Source organism: Equus asinus, chromosome 9 (assembly GCF_041296235.1).
Source record: "Equus asinus isolate D_3611 breed Donkey chromosome 9, EquAss-T2T_v2, whole genome shotgun sequence".
In the NCBI taxonomy this organism is placed as follows: domain Eukaryota; kingdom Metazoa; phylum Chordata; class Mammalia; order Perissodactyla; family Equidae; genus Equus; species Equus asinus.
The window spans coordinates 20515911-20535993 of record NC_091798.1 but is presented as its reverse complement, the minus strand read 5'-3'; the positions used below and the strand labels follow the sequence as shown (position 1 = coordinate 20535993).

The window sequence follows — 20083 nt, the reverse complement described above, 5'->3', positions numbered from 1 at the left end:
TGTTCAGGACCATAATGAGAAAAATAAATTGGCCATGTTCATATTTTAAGTGCAAAGTTAAGGACAGAAACTTTGAATAGACTTCAATTGAAATACTCAGTAGCCAAAAAATACAAAGCCAATTGTCAGTAATTGTTGAAATCATTTTCATTTAAAATCTCTTTCTTTGAGGACAGGGCGCAAAGGGCTGCTGCTTCATTGCAACCAGAGCCTGATGAACGTTTGTGAGAGGTTCTTGCCTAAAGCCTGGTCCATATGGAAGAATAAAATGTTTGGGGACAGTAGGGGGAGGGAGGCAGGTAAAAGCCAGAAAAAATGGGAAGATAAGAAAGAAAGAAAAGGTTAGAGAAAAAAGGAGAGAAAAAGAGGGTACTGAAATTAAGGAAAGAAAATAGAAGGGAGAGGGATGGAGATTGTGGAGATCAGCTCAGAGGAGACGGTAAAGGAGAGGCCTCTGTGTTTGAAGATGGGTAGGCTCAGGTGTCCTTGATTAACCAAGATTCCTTGTTTTATTTTAAATCAGGACCAAACCAAATACTATGTGAGAAAATTCGTTTTCCCAAGGTTTCTCCTTGTTGAGTGTGATTATAATAAACTAAAGAAGGCTGGATTTTCTCCAACTTCCTAAAAAATTCAATGATGTTGCCCTGAACTGAACCCACCTGGGTAAAATTTCAGCTACCATCATCGCAGCTCCCCATGCACTCTGGGTGGGGGGGCAAAACCGCCCCATAAGCATAGATCCAAAACTTAATTCTGAAGGAATCTTACAGGTTTTTAAGGACAAGAAAGGCCCCTCCAATGACATCTTTCCCTTCCCTTTGGACCCATTATATATACAACCTACCCTTTATTGATGATGTGACAAGATCCCAGGTGAGCCAGGCAGATGCTGTATAGTTTATTGTCTGGAACATACCACCAGGCTGAGGGTTTGCCCTTCCTCCTATGCACGGGCTCATTGTAGCGCATCTAGCTTACAAAAGACATGTTCTTCTATAAACGATTTCATTTCACTTCTTGGAAAATAGATTGGGGCAAAATCATTTCTAAATGGAACTCAAACAGGATAGTGCCAAAAGAAGGAGATCTTGGTTTAGCCACATTTTAAAGGAATTAAAGAACTTTTCCCCCTCTCCTTCCCTGCTAATGGTAGTTCCTGGAAATACGGTATAATTTCTAAATTCTGCCTTAAATTTAATCTCAATAAATAATGTATGGGATGCTGGATGTCTCTCAAAGATTTTATTATCAAACCATATAGAGAAAGAAAGGACAGGAAAGAGAGACAAATGCGTACTCATCATGTAACAAAATCCAGATGGATGGGAGGAGAAGTAGATAAATAAATAAGTAGGTAGAGAATAGATTTTATTTTTCCCTACTATACCCTTAACAGATATTTAGTTAAGATCTTCTTTTTCCTGTAAGTGTTATAGAATTGAGGGAGGAACAGTGTTTTAGATTTTACTTAATTGAAGGTGTCAGATGAATATCTGTAACCAGAGTGTAACTGGGGTTTTCTCTCAAGGTATTTCAGCAGTGACTTTTTATTTAACGAACAATCTATGCCTCAAAGAAGACTTTCTCCTTATCTTCTTACTTTTCTTAATTTTGGATGTTTTTATGCCTGTATAAGACTTTTTAGACTTTCTTCAACCCAATTATTGCAAGAGACCTCAGCTTTAAGGTAGAAGCATCTTCATATAAGCAAGGTGAAGCATGCAGCAGGCAAAGCGACGTTGGCTCCTTGGGGAATTAACCTGGGATCTTGGGTTATGTTTCTCTACGTCAAAAGAAATAAAGGTGGAAAACTGAGTGCTCTGAAAAAAAAGCAGATGAACTTTTTTGACGTTTTGCTCAACTTTGTAAATTTAGATGACTAGAGGTTAGGGAAAGCGGCATAGTTTAATGTTTTTTACAATTCAACTTCATTCTATCTCAAGATTATAAAACATCTGATATTCATGTGATCTTTTATTATTTTTTGGTACCCTGTGTGACATTGAGATCAGAGGCAACCATTTTATTCATGTTCAACTAAAGTTACAACAGACATTTTGCATTTATATTAAAAACCTAGAATTTCAAAAATTTAGGGGACAAGATATTTCTGTCACAATGTGATAACTTTGGATAAAATAAAAAGATTCTAAATTACTGACAATGCATATCAAAAAAATTTAAAAGGTTAGATTTATCCAATATTTGTTGTTGCTGTATTTACTTGACCAGATAATGGCTTCTAGTATGATCTTTTGAAATTCTACTCTGGAACCCTTTTTAAATTTGTTATAGTTTCATCTGGTGTTTTTAATGTAAGGTGTGGAACAGATACTCAGACTTTGGCAGAATGCTATCTGTTTCCACAGAAATCCTGTGTATAGGCATTCCATAATTCAGTTGAATTTCAGAGAAAAGGCAGTTACCAAAAAACCCAAGAGGAATTGTTAAAATGAGCCGAGAGCACCTTTGAACCATTCCTAGCTGAGAAGTCCAGCCAGCTCCTGAAGCCAGCCTGTCTGATGAGTCCCCTCTAGATACCCAGAGGAATGTTGTAGCATGTTCAGAAACTTTCTGCCCTCATCTTTTTCTGTTGTCTATAAATCATCTACTGATCGGTGCCAAGAATTGCCTAAGATAAAATCCAGCCACTGCAACTATGCTCAAGTCATAAAGGCCAAATTATTAGTAAACGGCTGCACTTCATTTTTTGTGTAGTTACTTTTGACTTTTTGTGGAGTTTCCATTTCCCATCTTGATTCTGGAGCAAATGTGGAATATTAAAAATATATATTTTTTCTATTAACGATTGCTTTTTTCAGATAGAATCTGAATTCTTTATTTGAAAAATAATGTTGTAGTGTTTCTGAGACAAGAATCCCATTGTTAATAGTCATGGACTCTGCATTTTGGGAAACTTAAGAGAAAACAAAGCCCTAAGTGGGTGCCATATCCTCTAAGGTTATTATATTGTTATTCTCATATAACTAAAATGCTATAATGGAAACAGGAAGCATGATGCCTCAATGCTCTTGCAGGTTATTCAACTTTCATCAACTTATATAGACCAAAAGAAACCCATTCCTTTAACACAGCAATCATACTCTTTTCAAAAGGTTAGCCCTCTCCCAATAGAAACTGCCATAATACAAGGAGGAAAGGAGGGAAATTCTCAGTGGACATGAGATAAATTTCTGCCTCAATAAAATTTACCTTTTTTCCTGGGAGATGGTTGTATCATTTGAGTTCTTAGAATCAGAAAACACCAGGGGATCGGAGATTGGTTAGACACTTTGAAATATGATTTCTATCCCATATCCAGGTTTAGTAACTGAACACAGCCAAAATTAAGTAGCTCTATCAGCTATGGAAAATTGCCAACAATTCTAAAGAATTAAAGGAATGGAAATGAAGGACAGGGAGCAAAAATGTTGCTCCAGGCAGATAGGCAAGGAGCTGAAACATTGTCCAATCCAGGAGTACACCTTGATCATTCTGTAGGGAGCCCAGGATATTTTCAATTTCCAAACAGGACCGTTTCAAAGATATACTTTATTACGATGACTAATGCTAGTCCATTTAGTCTCCATACAATGACTGCCTCTGTGAATTAATAGACACAATGTAGCCTCACAGAGGCAATAAACCTTCTTCATAAGTTAGGAGTCCACAGAACAGGGCCCAGTGAATAGTACTCTGAATTCCTCAGCAGACAGCATTTTCAGTGAAAATACGGCTAACGCCATGTTAAACAAATAGTTGTAATAGACATTCCTAATAAAACACCACCTATAATTCTTCACTGTTGATTCCTTCTTCCATTTTTTAATTACACTCTTACAATACATTATTCAGATAGCATCAGCTATCTTCTTAAACTGCAAGTAACATCATTTCACTTCATTACCCAAAGGTTTCTCATGGCATCAGAATAAAAGTCAACTGCTTAGTGAAATGCACAAAGCTGTTTAGGTGTGGCCCTACATGCTTCTAGAGTGTTATCTTGTACCATGATCATCAGCATCACCAGGCTCCAGATATATTGGACTTTTTATTTCTTAAAGCTAACACATTCATTCTCACCTTGGATCTTGTTCTTTCCTCTCCTTGAAATTTTTCTCCCTGGATCTGCCCATCCCTTAACTTTTCTCATTTTTCAGATCTACGTTCAAAGTTATCTCTTCAAAAGACATCCTTTCAGAGCATTTATAATGATCTGAAGTTAATTAATATAATTGGTGTGTTTGTGTTTGTACATAACTATGTATGTAATTATATCTATCTATCATCTCTCTATTGTCTATCAATCTATATTTCTATCTAAAATATTTTCCCTAAGATCATGACATATGCTACAGAAGAACAGGAACATTTGCACTTTTGTTCACCAATGTGTTAGTGTTACTTACAACAGCGCCTGCCTGGCACAAAGAAAGTGCTCAGGAAACATTTGTTGACTAAATTAATGTAACCAACACACACAACTCAAAGTATTTTTCGTGTCACCGTCTTTTTTGACCTTCACTCACTCCAATCAGAGTAGTTGACTGCACGGGTATTATTTCTTCACTGAAAGAGTGAGAAAACAGGCTCAGAGAGATTAAAGGATTGATCTAACATCACAGTTTGTTCTCCAGAAAAATCAGAGTTAAAATTCAAGTGTTTTGACTCTTAATCCAATGTGCTTACCACTTACTATACTACACTGCTTTTCTTATTTCTGCCTCAAGCAGTAATCACCTTTTTGAATTATCACTTCAACACATCTGTTATTTCAATGCTTATCAGCAGGATGTCAACATTGTCAGAAATCCTCAGTAAGAACAGATCTACTGCTGTATAGCAGCTGTAGAGTCTGTAATACAGTGTGTATTTGTGTGTATACATGTATGTGTGTGTATATCTATCTATATATTTTTATATATATACAACATGTCTTTGAAGGATGTGCTTGTTTAAAGAATGATTTTAATTCGTTTGTTTATCATCAAATACTTCATTTACATTATTCTACTATTTTAAGATATCCCCAATCACTGTAATAGTAACAATCATCATCATCATAATCTCATTTTACACAACTCTATTCTTTTTTTTTTTTTTTTGAGGAAGATTAGCCTTGAGCTAACTACTGCCAGTTCTCCTCTTTTTGCTGAGGAAGGCTGGCCCTCAGCTAACATCCGTGCCCATCTTCCTCTACTTTATATGTGGGATGCCTTCCACAGGATGGCATGCCAAGCAGTGCCATGTCCACACCCAGGATCTGAGCTGGCAAACCCCAGGTGGCGGAAGCGGAACGTGTGAACTTAACCACTGTGTCACTGGACCAATCCCTTACACAATTCTATTCTATGTTTATCCCTCGAAAACTTAAACAGGTGCATATATCTATATTAATTTTAAACAATCTGTTGATTTTTTTTACATTGGACAGGGAAGGATTATTGTGAAGGAAATATTTTGTTGAAAGAAATTATTTGCTGATTAATCTACTCTTTGATCATTTCTTCCAACCGAGTTATTTTAATTGATTTCCATTTTCAGATGATTTTCTAGTTACATAAGAGGTTCATTCATATTTAATTTTTGGTAGATGTATAATCATTCTAGTTGAACTTCATTAGAAGTTCCTGACTCCTGTTGTACACTCTTAAGTGGAATATTTCGAGGCATAAAACTATCTTGACTTTTCCTCACAAGATCTTTAGAAAGGCCGTGAGTACTTTCTAGGTATTTCTAATAAGACTTTAGAGTCTAGCGCTGTCAATACAGTCTCGTATTAGAGCATACGATTTAGATTCTAATGCTCCAAAGTTCCTTAAATAATAAATAATTTGCATATTATATATATGTATGTGTTCCTTAGACAATAAATAATTTACATATTTTATATATATGTTCTCCCCCTTGGGGATTTCAAGTTGGAAGGGAGGGGGATAAGATGACTAAATTTTCCCAGAATTGGGAAAAAGAAGTTTCCTCAACAATTCCCCTAGATCTCAGCAAAGTGCATACATATAAGCATATCTTCCATTTAAGCCTGGTCCTGGACCTAAAAAGGTCTTGATTTCAAACCACTATTTCTTTGCCAAAAAAGCAAGTTAACCATGTCACTATTTACAATTTGGCTGGTTTATTCACAACAATCCTCTGAGTATCTAGAACCTTTGCACTCTGGATTATAAATCTTTTGTCTTAAAGAAGAATGACTTCATGTTCCACTCAGGGAATTCCTAGTGAGCAGTAGTGAAAGACACACTTTTGGTCTAAGGAGCCTATTCCTTGTCATGGAAATTGTAGTCAACTGAGTGAGAATGTGGGTTGAAGATAATCAGTAAATAGATATTTTAATAGAAAAAATATGAGAGAATATGTCAAGATATTAACAGTGGATTTATGTGGATGGTGGTATTCCATGGAATGTTTCATTTTTTCATATTTTTCTGAAATTTCCAAACTTATACTATGAAGCTGTATTTTTTATTTTACTTTATATTTTTTATAAACAACATGTTTTATGTTGTCCTCATGCTTATCCTAAAGCTTTTGTAATGTCTTAGAGTAGCATTCCCAAATAAATTTGGGAAACCAAGGGTAAACAAAGTTGACCGCATTTATTTAAAACACGATTTCTTAGAGACATTAGCATGCTAATGTTCATGACGAATCTTCCAGAGGCATAATAAGCAGAGTGTTCCAGCAATGGAAACTTTTTGTTCCACTGGGTACTCACTAGCAGCTGATGAGAAGTCAAAGTAAACTGTTTGGGTGTGTGGCAAGGGAAATACATTAGAAGGGAAAGTAGAGAAAGTGGTTGTTCTCCTCTTCTGATTATCATATCCCGAGCTCCAGATGGCCCCCCGGATTATGTTGCCCTGTGCTCCTTCCTCTTTGATGCCATCACTCACCTCTTCCATTTAGTAGTTGAGCGGTCACTGCAATCCCCAACAGGGATCCTTCAGTTTAGGACTTGCAAATTTTGCTAACTTCAGCTTAGAGTTTGTGAATTTGTTTGGAGGAGAAAAAGGATAAACAAAGAGCAAAAATCGGAAACTCTTTAAGGATATCTGTATGATTAGAGTGCATGGTGAGAAGGTCATTTGAGAGATGCATGAGGTGAAGGCTTTTGGTCAGGGTATATGTCTTGGAATATTGCAGGAGTGAAGTTTGGGAAATATCTTCTGATATTTCCAAGTGGCTAGTAGAAAATAAGATGAAGCACTGGAAGGTGATAAGCTAGTATAGTAAACACACTTAGGGGCGAGGATAGAGAAAAGATGAAAGAAATAAACTTCTAAAATGTGGTTATAACCGTTTATGTGAACTGCTTTCCATTGATACCTGATCTTTATATGGCACAATGAGAATTGTGCATGGTAATTAATGTCTGTAAACTTAACCATGTTTTATGTTCTATTTGATGGGTACAGTAATTGTTATAAATAGGCTTTTTGGCCTTTGGAATTCATTGCTTATAGCATAGTCATCTCCTAACAATCTAAAAGCAGCAGAAGGAAATAGCGCATATATTTGGCAAGTGGATATCTCTTCTTCAAAGCACTTTATCATGCTAAATAAAACAGATTGGTTGCTCCTAAAACATCTGGTAAGCCAATTTTTGTAAGCGAGTTACCTCGGAGAGTTACCTTAGAGTGCAGAAATTATGCCTCCTCATACTCAAGAACTAGATAATAGTGAAAAAGGAGTGCAGGACGGCTGTCCCATGCCGCCAGGCACTTGCAAGTGGCGCACAGGAATTAGCATATATTTCCCAAACAGGCATGCATTTAATGGTAGATTGCTGCCACAGAATAAAATGTAAGCATAGACATCATTTAATTCTATAGATGCCACTCGAGTTCATAAGGTATTCACCATAAATCGTATCATTTGTAATCCTGAGAGAACTGAAACTCAACCTTGGAAACAAAATTAGGTTGTCAACCAACTGCAAAATTAATAAATAACAAGAGGATCTATTTCAAGACTTATGTAGAAAGACAATGTAGATATTGGTTCTCCTTGATCACGCAATTTAAGGTGCTTTTAATTCCAAGATATTAATCTGTAAATAATAAGAAATAAAATTATTTCCAATAAGAGGCATACCTGGTACACAAGGAATTTAGGAGGAAAATATGCCCAACTCTCTATAATCTATCTTTCTTTTTCTACTTTTTTTCATGACAATAAGTGCATATTTTATTAAATCAAAGGAAATTCAATTGATGGCTCCTTTCCTTCATCTAGAAAAGGAAATGCTGACAAAGAGAGGATAAAAATAAGCTCAATCAATAAGATAAATTCTAGCTTTTGTGAATAGATAGGATATATTTACTTTTTATTATTATTATTTTTATTTGAAAGCCAGTTCTCACATTCTAATAAGGTATGAGCTTGTGATAGCCTTAAGAAATAACAGATGTTTAAACTAAGGAAAAGAGTCCTTCTGGTAAAAAATTTATATGGAAAGAGCATGTGCAACAGAGAGAGAGATGTATAGATTGGGAAAATGACTGCTGGAAGGGGTGAGAATGGGGACCAGTATTAAAGACAAGTAGTTAATACAGGCGACATTTACTGCTGACAGCTGCTCCTTTCAAGCTACGCAGTTGCTGGAGAATGTTAAAGCTGAGGTTGGAAGCGAGTTCTAAAAACACAATTCTATTTTTCTTTATCTCAAACTATGTCTTCCATTTTGAAGTTCTTAAAGGGGAAACCCCAGAAATTTTTTATGTCCAGGGGCTCATTTAAGCATTTGGGAGCCAATGAAATTGATTACCAAAAAAAAAAAGACAAAAAATATTGGATTGGTTGGTGAAGGGACTATCTCTGCCTCCAAAGTATTTTTTCGTTTGAGGTAGACATTATGTGGAATGTATAACATGACCTCCTTGAAAGAAATTTATACTGAAAATATTAACTATTTACAAGTGAATGGCTGAGGGATAAAATTCTTGATTTTCAAAAGAACTCATTATTGCACATATTGGATCACCTTTTTGACATCTTATGACAGACATACAAATGTCTTGATAAATGAAATGAATTACTTAAGATACTGGACCATTATTTCTCAAAGCTAAAGTTGAACATTACAAATTCATCTTTTCCATTCACACCCCTCAACAAATTGTTTCCTTTTATGCAAACAACATTTTTTTGGTGAGTGACTATATTTTGTTGAAAATGTCTGTGCTGAGTTGTCAGCAAACTACGATAAAAATGTTTTATTGGTTGATATATATACCTCAGAGGCCAATAAAATAAAATCATGTTGAACTTGAAATGGAATCTATTAAATGAACTTTTTCTGTGCCATAATATGTTCTTCTCATCTTTAAAATTGAAGCTACCTATATAGGTTGTCAGATTTTTCCCAGGGATTAATTTGGATAATTCAGTTATGATTTAGTGCCAGAAAGCAATCATTTGCAAAATATACCCGTGGGTCCTTAAAGAGTTAATAAAGCTTGCTACAGTATACTGTATACTTCCCAAGAGTAGTCTAAACACCTGGAGGATCTGGTGAGCTGTAGGAATATTTAAGCTTAATCCATACCCACCTGCTAACATATTTTTATTACAATGTGAAATGGTTCGGTATCATTTAGGAAATTGTGTCCATTCTTGAAGAATTTATTAAGCAGCAGCTGACTTCTCCATAAAGCCTCTGCCTCCCAAAGTGGAATATTTAAGCTCCGTTCTCCACTGAAAAATATTAAGTGTGAAATTTCATGTGTAAGCAGTAAATTATCGGGACTACACAGTGGACCAATTTTAGAAATAGCTAATCAAAGCCAATAAATTTCCCATTTGGATGTGAGGATGTGGTGGTGAGGTCTAATAAGGACTGTTGATAGACATTCACTGTCCCAATTTCCTGCTTCATCAGAGCGTGTAACTGAAGTGAAGACTGACATCTTCGTCACCAGTTTCGGACCCGTTTCAGACCATGATATGGTAAGTGACACTGCATTTTTGGTTTTCTTGAGGTATTTTCTAAATTTAACTTTAAAAGAAAAATGTGGACTAAGTATTTAGCGAGCAACTTGGAATAGCTTGGCTATATCTTTGTGTCTCTCCGTGTGAGTGATAGGTAATACATGATATATATAATATTTATATAATAGAAAATATCCGTTTACTTCCCAGGCCGGGTCTATTTAAGGCTATCAACCACTGAAGTCTTCTTTTTTTCCATCGTGGAAATGATTGCTTTGCCTTAGTTTATGTTCTGTAAGCCAAATAGTGAGAGTCAACTTACATTTCAGTTAGGAGGACATGTTGATTCAAGGATGCTAGGTTTCTGAGTAGCTAGCACTGTTATGGAATAGCCATAAACATTGTGATTTATGAATTATTTTTGGCTAAAAAGGAGAAATGATTTTAAAAAGCAGCATGAATACTTGACCAGAATTAGACAAAGAAATAATCAAGGCATTTGTTAAATTACTACCAAGAGTGGGAATAAAATGAACACATACCTTTTCTTTGTTTTCCAACCCAAATAAATTAACGTGAATTTCTCTTCTATTTGATGAGAACTGATAAATCAGTAGAGCTCTGTAGATATTATATAATATTTCTGAACTCATAACAGCCAAGCTCCTATATAAGCAAAAAAATCATAAAGAGGCCATGAAGACACATCATTATGAATATTTCAAAGGTATAATAATGGAGTGTTATTTTTGAAATGCCCTTTTTTGACACCAGACTAACATAAAAACCCTCTGATTTCATAGTAGCTCAGATTAATTCAGAATAAAAGTTACAAAAAATATCGACTTCGACCACATTTCTCAAAGTGTAGAAATTCACACTGTATGTACCTTGGCAGGGTAGAAGCTCTGACAAGTCCTGAAGTAAGAAAACCTGTTTAACTACATTTAATCTAGTGTTTTTCAATCATATTTGTCATGTGATAGTTGTTGACATTCTGTAGCACTAGTATGCTGTGGGTCAAACATTGGGAAATGCTGGCTCAGGATAATGAGATATTTTACATCTTAAGACAGGTAATGAAATGTACCAACCATGCAAATTAGAGTCAGTGGAGCATATGAGAGACAGCAGAGTGGTAGGGAAGAATACAGATTTCGGAATCAGAATGACTAGATTTATAATCTCAGCTCCTCCACTTACAAAGTTGTACCCTTGGGGAAGTTACTTAATATCTCTCTGCCTCAGTTTCTTCATGTGTAAGATGGGAGGAATAATAACACGTCACGGGGTTACCACAAGTCTTAAATGAGTTAATGCATGAAAAGCACTTAAAAAATTCTTGGCATATAATAAGTACTCAAAAATGTCAGCCATTTTTAGTATGTAAGAAATAGAGATATGAAAGTTACCATAATTATGGGTTTACCCCTCTGGCAACTCATTTCGTCACTGTGGTCAGTCTGTAGACCCCTTTATTGAAATACTTTGTGATACAATATGTTTTGCTAAATTGACTGCTCTCTGAGGACCTATTATGTTGCTCCCATGTTGGAACTCATTCTTCCCACAGCACTAGTCTCCCAAGCTACTCTTCTAAGTAGGAACATTTGATACATCCCAGTCAGGTTTAAGGTCAAATTTAAAGTCCCCTGCCTGTATTCCATACAACCCACAAATACTTTTACCACTTGTCCTCACTCCTTCCCAGTATTAACTATTGACTTTAGTCATTTGCATAAGTGCTACTTTCTGTGAGGCAATACCACTCGTGGGCCAGGAGGACTGGCTCTAGGATTCAGGCTGGTGGAATTCCAACCCTGCCACCCGCAGCAGCATGACCTTGCGTGAATCACTTAAGCTTACAAAGCTCAAAGTCTCTGAAGTGGGTGTATTATTAAAATTGCCTATCCTTGTAAGATTGTCAGAAATTTTAAATGAGATATGTAACTAAAGTGTCTATTGATAGTGCTCAATAAACTTATTATTATTTTTACCCCTGAATTCTTTTTCATGCCATGTACTCTCCATGGAAATTTCCTGTATTCTTCACTCATCTGAATCCCATATTTCCACAAAGGCCCAAACCAAGACCCAATGCTTGATGAAAACATTTTTTTATTAACCCAATAACAAATTTGCTTTCTCTTTCTGCATTCTAATCACATTTATTGGCTGTAAAATACAATTTAGCTTTAGGCCTCATATACAGTACTGTTTTGCAAAGTTTTTTCTCTTATATAAATGTCTTATTTTCCTAAAGTGATGCCAAAAAATGTAAAGACACACTTGTTTCACATTCCTTACAGTATCAGAGCATTGCTGATTTACCATAAGTGTTGAATTACTACTTATTTGATGATAGGTTTCGGAGTCTGTATTATCTTTAAAAACTTAAGGTCTTAACAGGACTCAGTAAATAACACCTTCTTCCCTACCTGAGTTCTGAACCTTTTGAGAAATAAGACAATAGAGTAAGGGCTATGGAAAATGAGAATATCATCTTTATTAGTAATGATGATATTGCAGAAGATGGTTTATGTCGGCAGACAAGTGGATTTCCAGGGAGTAAACATTGGGATCAGCCAGATTAACCAACCTAGTCAATTGGCATGTTGGCCTACCTCTGCCAGGGTGTAGCCTGTCCATGCAAAAGTTGTAGCATGATGGAACGCAGCAGAATTTGTGAGTCTGATGGACAGTCAGCTTCCAAAATGGAAAAGACAAGATAAAGAGGCTGAGATAGGCAAGATTGATTTCTCCTTACACATTCACCCATCAGATTAAATTATTCCTCCCTCCTCCCCGCCCCAAATAGTAGAGTGTGAGGGAATGGAGAGCATTCAGAACCCTTACCCTGGTAAAACTCTCTTCTCATTGACCGAAACATTAGGAGAGGTGATGAAGCATTGCAAACATCACACACAATAATGATATTATTTCTCCTAATAATAATAATAATAATTAAAAATGGATCTTCTTTCTCTATCTCTTCTTTATCCCTGTCTCTTCTTCTCTATCTCTGAGAACCTAGCATGATGCCTCACAGAGTACATGCTCCCTAAGAGTTACTAAGAGAGAGTGCCCAGATAAAGCCAAATGCCATCAAAAACTTTTCTCTTGAAAAATATTTAGCATGCCTCTGAGTTATTGGTTCAGATTAACTGTGATTTAAGGAATCAATGATATCTTTTTTTTCAGATTAAAGGTGAACAATAGGATTTTGATACCCATTAACCCTGTGATTATCATGAATTACTTTTCACACTTGGCCTTTGGTCAAATATCGGATAGGAAGATGGAACAGTGTCTAACCCAGTGATACTCCCTATTGTCTAAAACTCATGCATCAGACAATGTTTGAATTGTTCTCTCAAAGGATCAAATTATCCATAGGTCTGCAACTGATTTGCTAAGTGGTTAGTGGAAATTGTACCTGACCACTTTGTTTGAGAAGATTAATCATTTAAACCACATAATGGGAGAATTATGCATAAGAAAGAGCAGTATGATTTAGAGGCTATCAAAATTAGAAGGCAGAATGACAAAGCTATTTTTCAAGACTGGAAAAGCTTTGTCGTTTTTAAAGTGTGAACTAATAGAATACCTAATTAATAATATTAACCATAACAACAGTCAACATTATTGAATGCTTGCAATATGTTAGGCACATGCTAAGAGTTTTACAGATCATATTTCATCTAACCCTCATGCCAAACATTTTAGCTAAGTATTATTATTATCCACTTTTTTCCCGAGGAGGAAAGTGACCCAGCTAGGTAGCAACTTGAACTCAGGCTGTCTGTCTCCAGAGACTCCACAGCTCCCAAGGCATCTGACTTCATCTGGAATAGAAAACAAAATTAGGACAGCTCCTTAACTTTATCTTAAAAACCATTAATTGGCAATCAAACAGCACATTCCCAGAGCACCAGGTTCTGACAGAAATATCCAGGCAGTGCAGTCACAGAGCCCTGTTTTCCATACTGCTTAAAATGTGTTAAATCAAAGCACACACAGAAGCTAACAAATGGTGCAAACGGGGACACCTCAATACAATATTTATTTAGGAGCATAATGGATGTTTTGTCCCAGTCTTCAGAATAAAGCTCACAGTCTCCAGGGACCTGCTCGGTTGAACCGGGTAACCTGGAGAGATTTTCACTTGAGTGGTGGGAGCTGGAACATGGAATCTTAAACAGATTCATCACTAGAGCTTTCTAGCTGTGCAGACACTGTTCTGTGGAGTCTTCTCTTTCACCTTCTGTTTTTGCTTTGCTTGGTGACGACCACCCTCTCACTTTCCTCAGGTTTCATGTCCTACCACCCTTCCTAAGAAATAGCACTTTTTCGTTCCCAGCAACATAGAAATCTAATATAAATTTGTGTTGATAAAAAAAAAAAGAGACAAATAATAACTCCTAGCATTTACTGAGAACTTCCTATGTTACAGACATTCTTGCAAGCTGTTCCTTTGTATTAACTCAGTTCTTACAATAGGTAAGTGTAATAAGTACTGCCCTGATCCCCACTTTACTGATAGGAAACTGGGGCTTGAAGAAGGTAAGAAAATGACCTAAAGCCATTCATCTGGCAGACGAACAATTCAGTTCTAGTTAGTTAGGAGGTTTAAAACTTACATTTGTAACCATTGTGCTACGGCTCTGCCCTCTCCTCCTTCTTGTTCCAACTTCCTGAAGAAGGGCATCTGGCCCATCGTGGTCTAAATGAACTGTGACCATGAGGGCAAGGTCACCTGAGAGCTGCCAGCTGCTCTCATGGCAATCTTGCAAGGGCGATTTTTAGGAAATGAGAGAGCAAATATTTACACTCTTGATTAGGCAAGATCTGATCACTATCAACTCCTTTATTTCAGTCTTCATTTCTAGTTCTCACAGAGTGGAACATGGAAATAAAAGCTTATCTAGTTAATTTTGTTCCATGTATGTGTGCTTGTGTATGCTTGCATGCTTGTGTGACCAGTACAATATTTGAAGGGAGACTATATTAAATGAATTTGGGGATTTCATTGTCTGCCATTAGCACCGGTAAGTAAAGCTGGCTGTAACATGCTAAATATGTAAACATCAGGTCTTGGTAAATTTTGATGTAATTTTTTGAAATCATTGCCTTTGGGATATATCTTATGGAAGTTTGATAATAAATATATTTTAAGTTTATTTTATAGTTAACATTTTATTTTCAAAAATCTCCTTAGACCAAGCAAACAAATGTACAAAATTTTTAGCTCCACGGGAACATGGTCAGTTTAGACATCTTTGGAACTTTGGTCTGCAAGTGGCCACTCCCTCTGCTGTTGACCCAGCGAAGGTAGTTCAGTTGGACAGAGAACAGAGCTTATGTGTCTGATTCCCAAGTAATAGGAATCTTATCATTATCATACCCCTATCTCATAAGCTTACCTGTCTGTTGTCTAGAGAAGAGAACGTGCACAACCCAAAGTAAATCCATCCACTCTACTTCCCTGGCATGCGCTGCTGTTCCATAGAATCTCCTGACGTAATCCACAGGCTCCCTCCCCATTTCTCTCCTCATGGAAAATACCATTCTATGCCCATGCTACTCCTCCACGAGTTTTTCTTACAGCATCCAAGTCTAAATAGTTTCTCCCTCCGCTGAATTTAACAGATGCTTAGGAAATGTTTCTTGGTGAGTAAATTCCTGTGTCCTGCTGCCTTTCAGCTGACGCTTCCAGACACAAAAAAACCTAACCAACAAACAAAGTAACTTCTCTTGCCTACAAAGAGAGACTGGCAGCGTGTTACACTTCCTTGTTTCTATCTCAGTCGGCATTTAGCACTATGCCTGGGGCATTATAAACTATCCAAAAATACTTGTTAGTTACTTGATCTGTGAGAGCTCAGCCATACCAAACACGTGCCAGAGGGATAAACCTTTATTCAGTCTTTACCCAATCTTGCTTAAACCTTGAGAAAGAGAGGGGTAGTTAAATTCCTGCACAAAACACCTACACACAGACATTAATTATGTCTGTCCTAAAGACGATATGTACAAGATTAAAAAAAGAACAGCTTTCTGACGCATCAAGGTTTACAGGATTAAGTAAATGTAGCATGATGTTTTCGCGTTAGTCTTTCTTCCTGTTGGGAGCATGCTAAGAATAATGGAGAATGTGGCCATCTTTATTTCAAACCATTGAGTTCCAAATTTAGTGTCAGAGTAACAAGTACTGCAAGAAAGATGGATATTACCCTTTTCAATTTTAGGAGCTGGGAAGTCATATTGCTTGCTTTCAGATTAGCAGATGTTTGTCTCTGGGTATTGCCATAAGGAATGCTGTGTTTATTCAAATAAATAGATTCCCTGGCTGTGAATGATGATGAGCTTCACACATTTCTTATGCGTCTCATACACACATGCACTCACAAACACACACTGATGCACACTAGCGTATTCGGCATTCTTTTTTTTTTCCTTGGAAAAAATCCAAATTACCAGTTAAACAAATTTCTTATTTTCATTGTGTGGGAGAATTGGAAAGCTGTATACAATGTCTGTGAAAAAAAAAATGTTTACTTAGCCAAAAAGAAGATGGGATTGTCACACCCACATTAGAACCACAAAGAATTTCACATTGGGTGTGAGGTTTTCTGAGACCACAGGAGGGCCTCCCCAAAAACACTGTGCTTTATCTTTATAACTGGAATTGTCTAATTTAAACATTTTCCTATATGTAATAACCTCCAACATGAGTTTTGTTTTTGTATGCAATAAGTTCTGTCTCTTCCAGCGCTGGTGTAGTGGAGGGTGTTATTTTCCTTTCACGTATCTAAGGAGATAATCAGCAGAATTTTTTGGACCAAGGAATATTTCAGGCATTTATGATATTTTCAAAAATGGTTATACCAATCAATGATTCACTTGACACCAATATGTACAGGCCACCACAAGTTTACTTCTAGAAACATCACCTAGCTCATATTTTGCTTTTACAGTTGCAAAAATGGTGCATTGTCTGTGTAAGCTATTTGCATTGCATAATACAGCACAGTGAATTCTTTGCCATTTTCCAAAATTACCTAGGAATATACAATAGACGTATTTTTCCGTCAAAGCTGGAAGGATGAAAGGTTAAAATTTAAAGGACCCATGACAGTTCTTCGGTTAAATAACCTAATGGCAAGTAAGATTTGGACTCCGGATACGTTTTTTCACAATGGGAAGAAGTCAGTGGCACACAATATGACCATGCCCAACAAACTCCTGAGGATCACGGAGGATGGCACCTTGTTGTACACCATGAGGTGAGGACGACTGCCTTTCCGTTTGTGAATCTGTCTGTGCTTTTCTTTCTCTCCCAAGTGTAGGTGAGCATCAAGCTGATGGGCCAGGATAGAGCATCTGGTTTCCCATTTTCCCTGTTTTTTCAACTTTAATAATTACCTTCCTATGAAAAATAAACTGGTTAAAATATTATTCAAGTATTCAAGTGTTAAGTAAAATGATTAGATAAAATGGAAAAGCATGTTTAAGATGTATATTAAGTAATGCAATGTATCTCTCCAACATACTCTAATTCAATATGAGAAACTTCCTCTCCCTACTATTAACCTTATATATTCCTGCATTCCAGTAAGGTCTAGATTAACTTTCTAGAAGCTGTCTCAAAGCATATATCTGAGAATGTTTCTACTTAATAAGAAGGGAAAAAGAATGAAACTAGGGAAATCTCCAGTCTTAAAAAACATAGATTCATATGGGAGTATAAATTTGAAGAAATATATGAATCCACAATGATATTGCTAGATTGATACTGTAGATATTCTTAATTTTGCTTAAATTGAAAACTACATATATATTTCTGCTTTATCAACGTTTCCTCCATTTTGAGATTACTAGGAAGCCCAACACCTAGACACTAGTCATTCATTTATGATTGAATGAAGGAAACATGGATCAAATAAGGTTTTGAATATTTTTAAAGAAAAAAAGCAATGCTTAGAAATATTCCTAATTTATGAGAAATAAGAATTGTCCGGGACTCATTCTTAAGGGAAGAGGTTATTTTATACACAGATGACTTGTTAGAATGTTGTTTTGTCGATCTGGACAGCACTTGGCAATTCAGGTTGTTCAATTATTGCTTTGGTATGAAAAGGTAATGGAAGCAAAATCCTAGACTTAGTGGATTCTGTTTAGCATGGGAATAGAAGGATATTTTGCTTTTGGAGAAAGCTGCCAGAACTCCTAGCTTTTTATACACAAATATGCAAATGAGGAAGAAAGAAAAAATGCTTCAAGAGCCATGTTAGATGTTGGACTCAACAAGTAAAAGTGTAATAGGATTTAAAGAATGAAAATTCCCAAAAGAGGCAAAGAAAATAGAAGATCAGCAGACAGATGTGTTGAGACTTCTCCAGATCATCTGAGCAGGACCTATTTATATTTGAAATTTAAAATTTGAAATAGTCTCCCCCTGCAAAATACGCTTCACATGTTTTCTAGCCTAAATCCAATATTCATTCCACCCAGCTGGCAATTTTCTGGGGAGCGATTTGCATATGCTGCATAGTTTACCAATCAATGGTTTCTGATATATGCAGTGTTCTTCATCAATAACTAGCTTATATGTTCTATTTAGTAAGTTTCTCAGTACCTTTGCTAATGTGTTATTACTTGCCTTAATGGTTTGACTTAAGAATGCAAATTTAATCATTAATTTACTCATTTCCTATTCGGCTTACTCAATATTATAATCATTTAGGGCTTTTACTGGCTATAAAGACATCCTATCACATTTCTTGAGCTACTTAATAGATAAATATATTTTCTAAAAATCATGTGAGGAATTTGGATATAAATTCTCTCAGAATTCCACCACATGAGATCCAATCTATTTCAGTGAATTCCTTTCTTAACTACCCTTTCTCAAATGTAAATAGAATCAACATTCCCAGAACACAGGGACCAAAGAGAAGCAAAACAAAGTGCTGGCTTCAATTAGGCGGTGGATTTGTAAATAAAACTAAATGGTTGGAAAGTGGTTAGATCGCAGATAAAGTCTCAAGTAGACTTTGCATCAATCTCAATTTCGCAAAGCTGAGGGACAGTTCCTCCTTCACCTGTTCCTTTGTTGTGTTACGCATTTGGTACTACTTTAGAGAAGGAGGTAGGAAGAGCTCCAGTTAGGAAGGGAGAAATTCTCTTCTCTTCCTTGCTATCCATCTTCTCAACAAAGGATGAATTAGTATTTTGGCAAGTATTTATTTGCTTACACCCAGTTTTATTCTCAAAAGATTTCCTGTAACGAGGTGGGTTGTTTTGGAAAACGTTAGCAATGCTTGCCCATGATGCAAAATCAAGTGTCACCTATTTTCTCAAAACAAGCAAAAATATGGGTAGAGTCCAGTCATTGTTCTAAATAATTCTTTTTAGATCATTTGATGATTGACAGCTCAGAATAGCACTGCAGTTTGTGCCTGTCTCTCCTGCTTTGTTAATATATTTGCTATAGTTAGTGAGATCTCAATCAAATTTATCAGGAACTATCTAATCTATAGGGCTCTTGTTTATATCCTATATTTCCCTTAATCGATAAGGCTGACGGTGAGAGCTGAATGTCCAATGCATTTGGAGGACTTCCCTATGGATGCCCATGCCTGCCCACTAAAGTTTGGAAGCTGTGAGTAAATTTATTTTAATTGTGTTTTATTCTTATGAGAAGTCTAAGTCTTTAAGCAAGAGACCTCCAATTCGTTATGTCTGCTAGAGAGACAAATAAAGAGCATCAAGAAAGTTTAAATAGTGATTTGCTGCAAGTACTTTCTATAAGTAATAATATTTGACTTCACTTTTTAATATTATTTTAGGAAGGGGATATTCCCAACTCCTGGACTAGAAAGAATGAGTTTAACTATTTTGTGGAAAAATTCTGTTTGTTGAAGTTGTATTCATAAAAATCAAGTGGAGAATGGATGCTTATACATCAAAGATAGCATTTTCTTTCCAATAAATGGAGATCATTGTGTTTATTTTATATCATTACTGACACTTGTTTGACCTTAAGAATGATTCAACTTGTTTATCAGATGGAAATATTGGTAGGTGGCAAAGGGCAATAATTAGGTGCTTCTTAATAATGAAGCCTACAGTT

At 36.1% G+C, this 20083-nt stretch overlaps 1 protein-coding gene across 2 annotated transcripts in view; it reads left to right on the top strand.

Moving 5' to 3' along the window:
• Positions 1-20083, top strand: part of GABRA1 (gamma-aminobutyric acid type A receptor subunit alpha1) — a 57625-nt gene that overhangs the window by 10038 nt on the left and 27504 nt on the right. For both annotated transcript variants that reach the window (XM_014842751.3, XM_014842752.3), the window contains 3 exons: positions 9899-9966; positions 17014-17234; positions 19530-19612. In XM_014842751.3, the coding sequence (XP_014698237.2) occupies positions 9899-9966; positions 17014-17234; positions 19530-19612 (372 nt within the window). The remainder of the gene's footprint in view (positions 1-9898; positions 9967-17013; positions 17235-19529; positions 19613-20083) is intronic.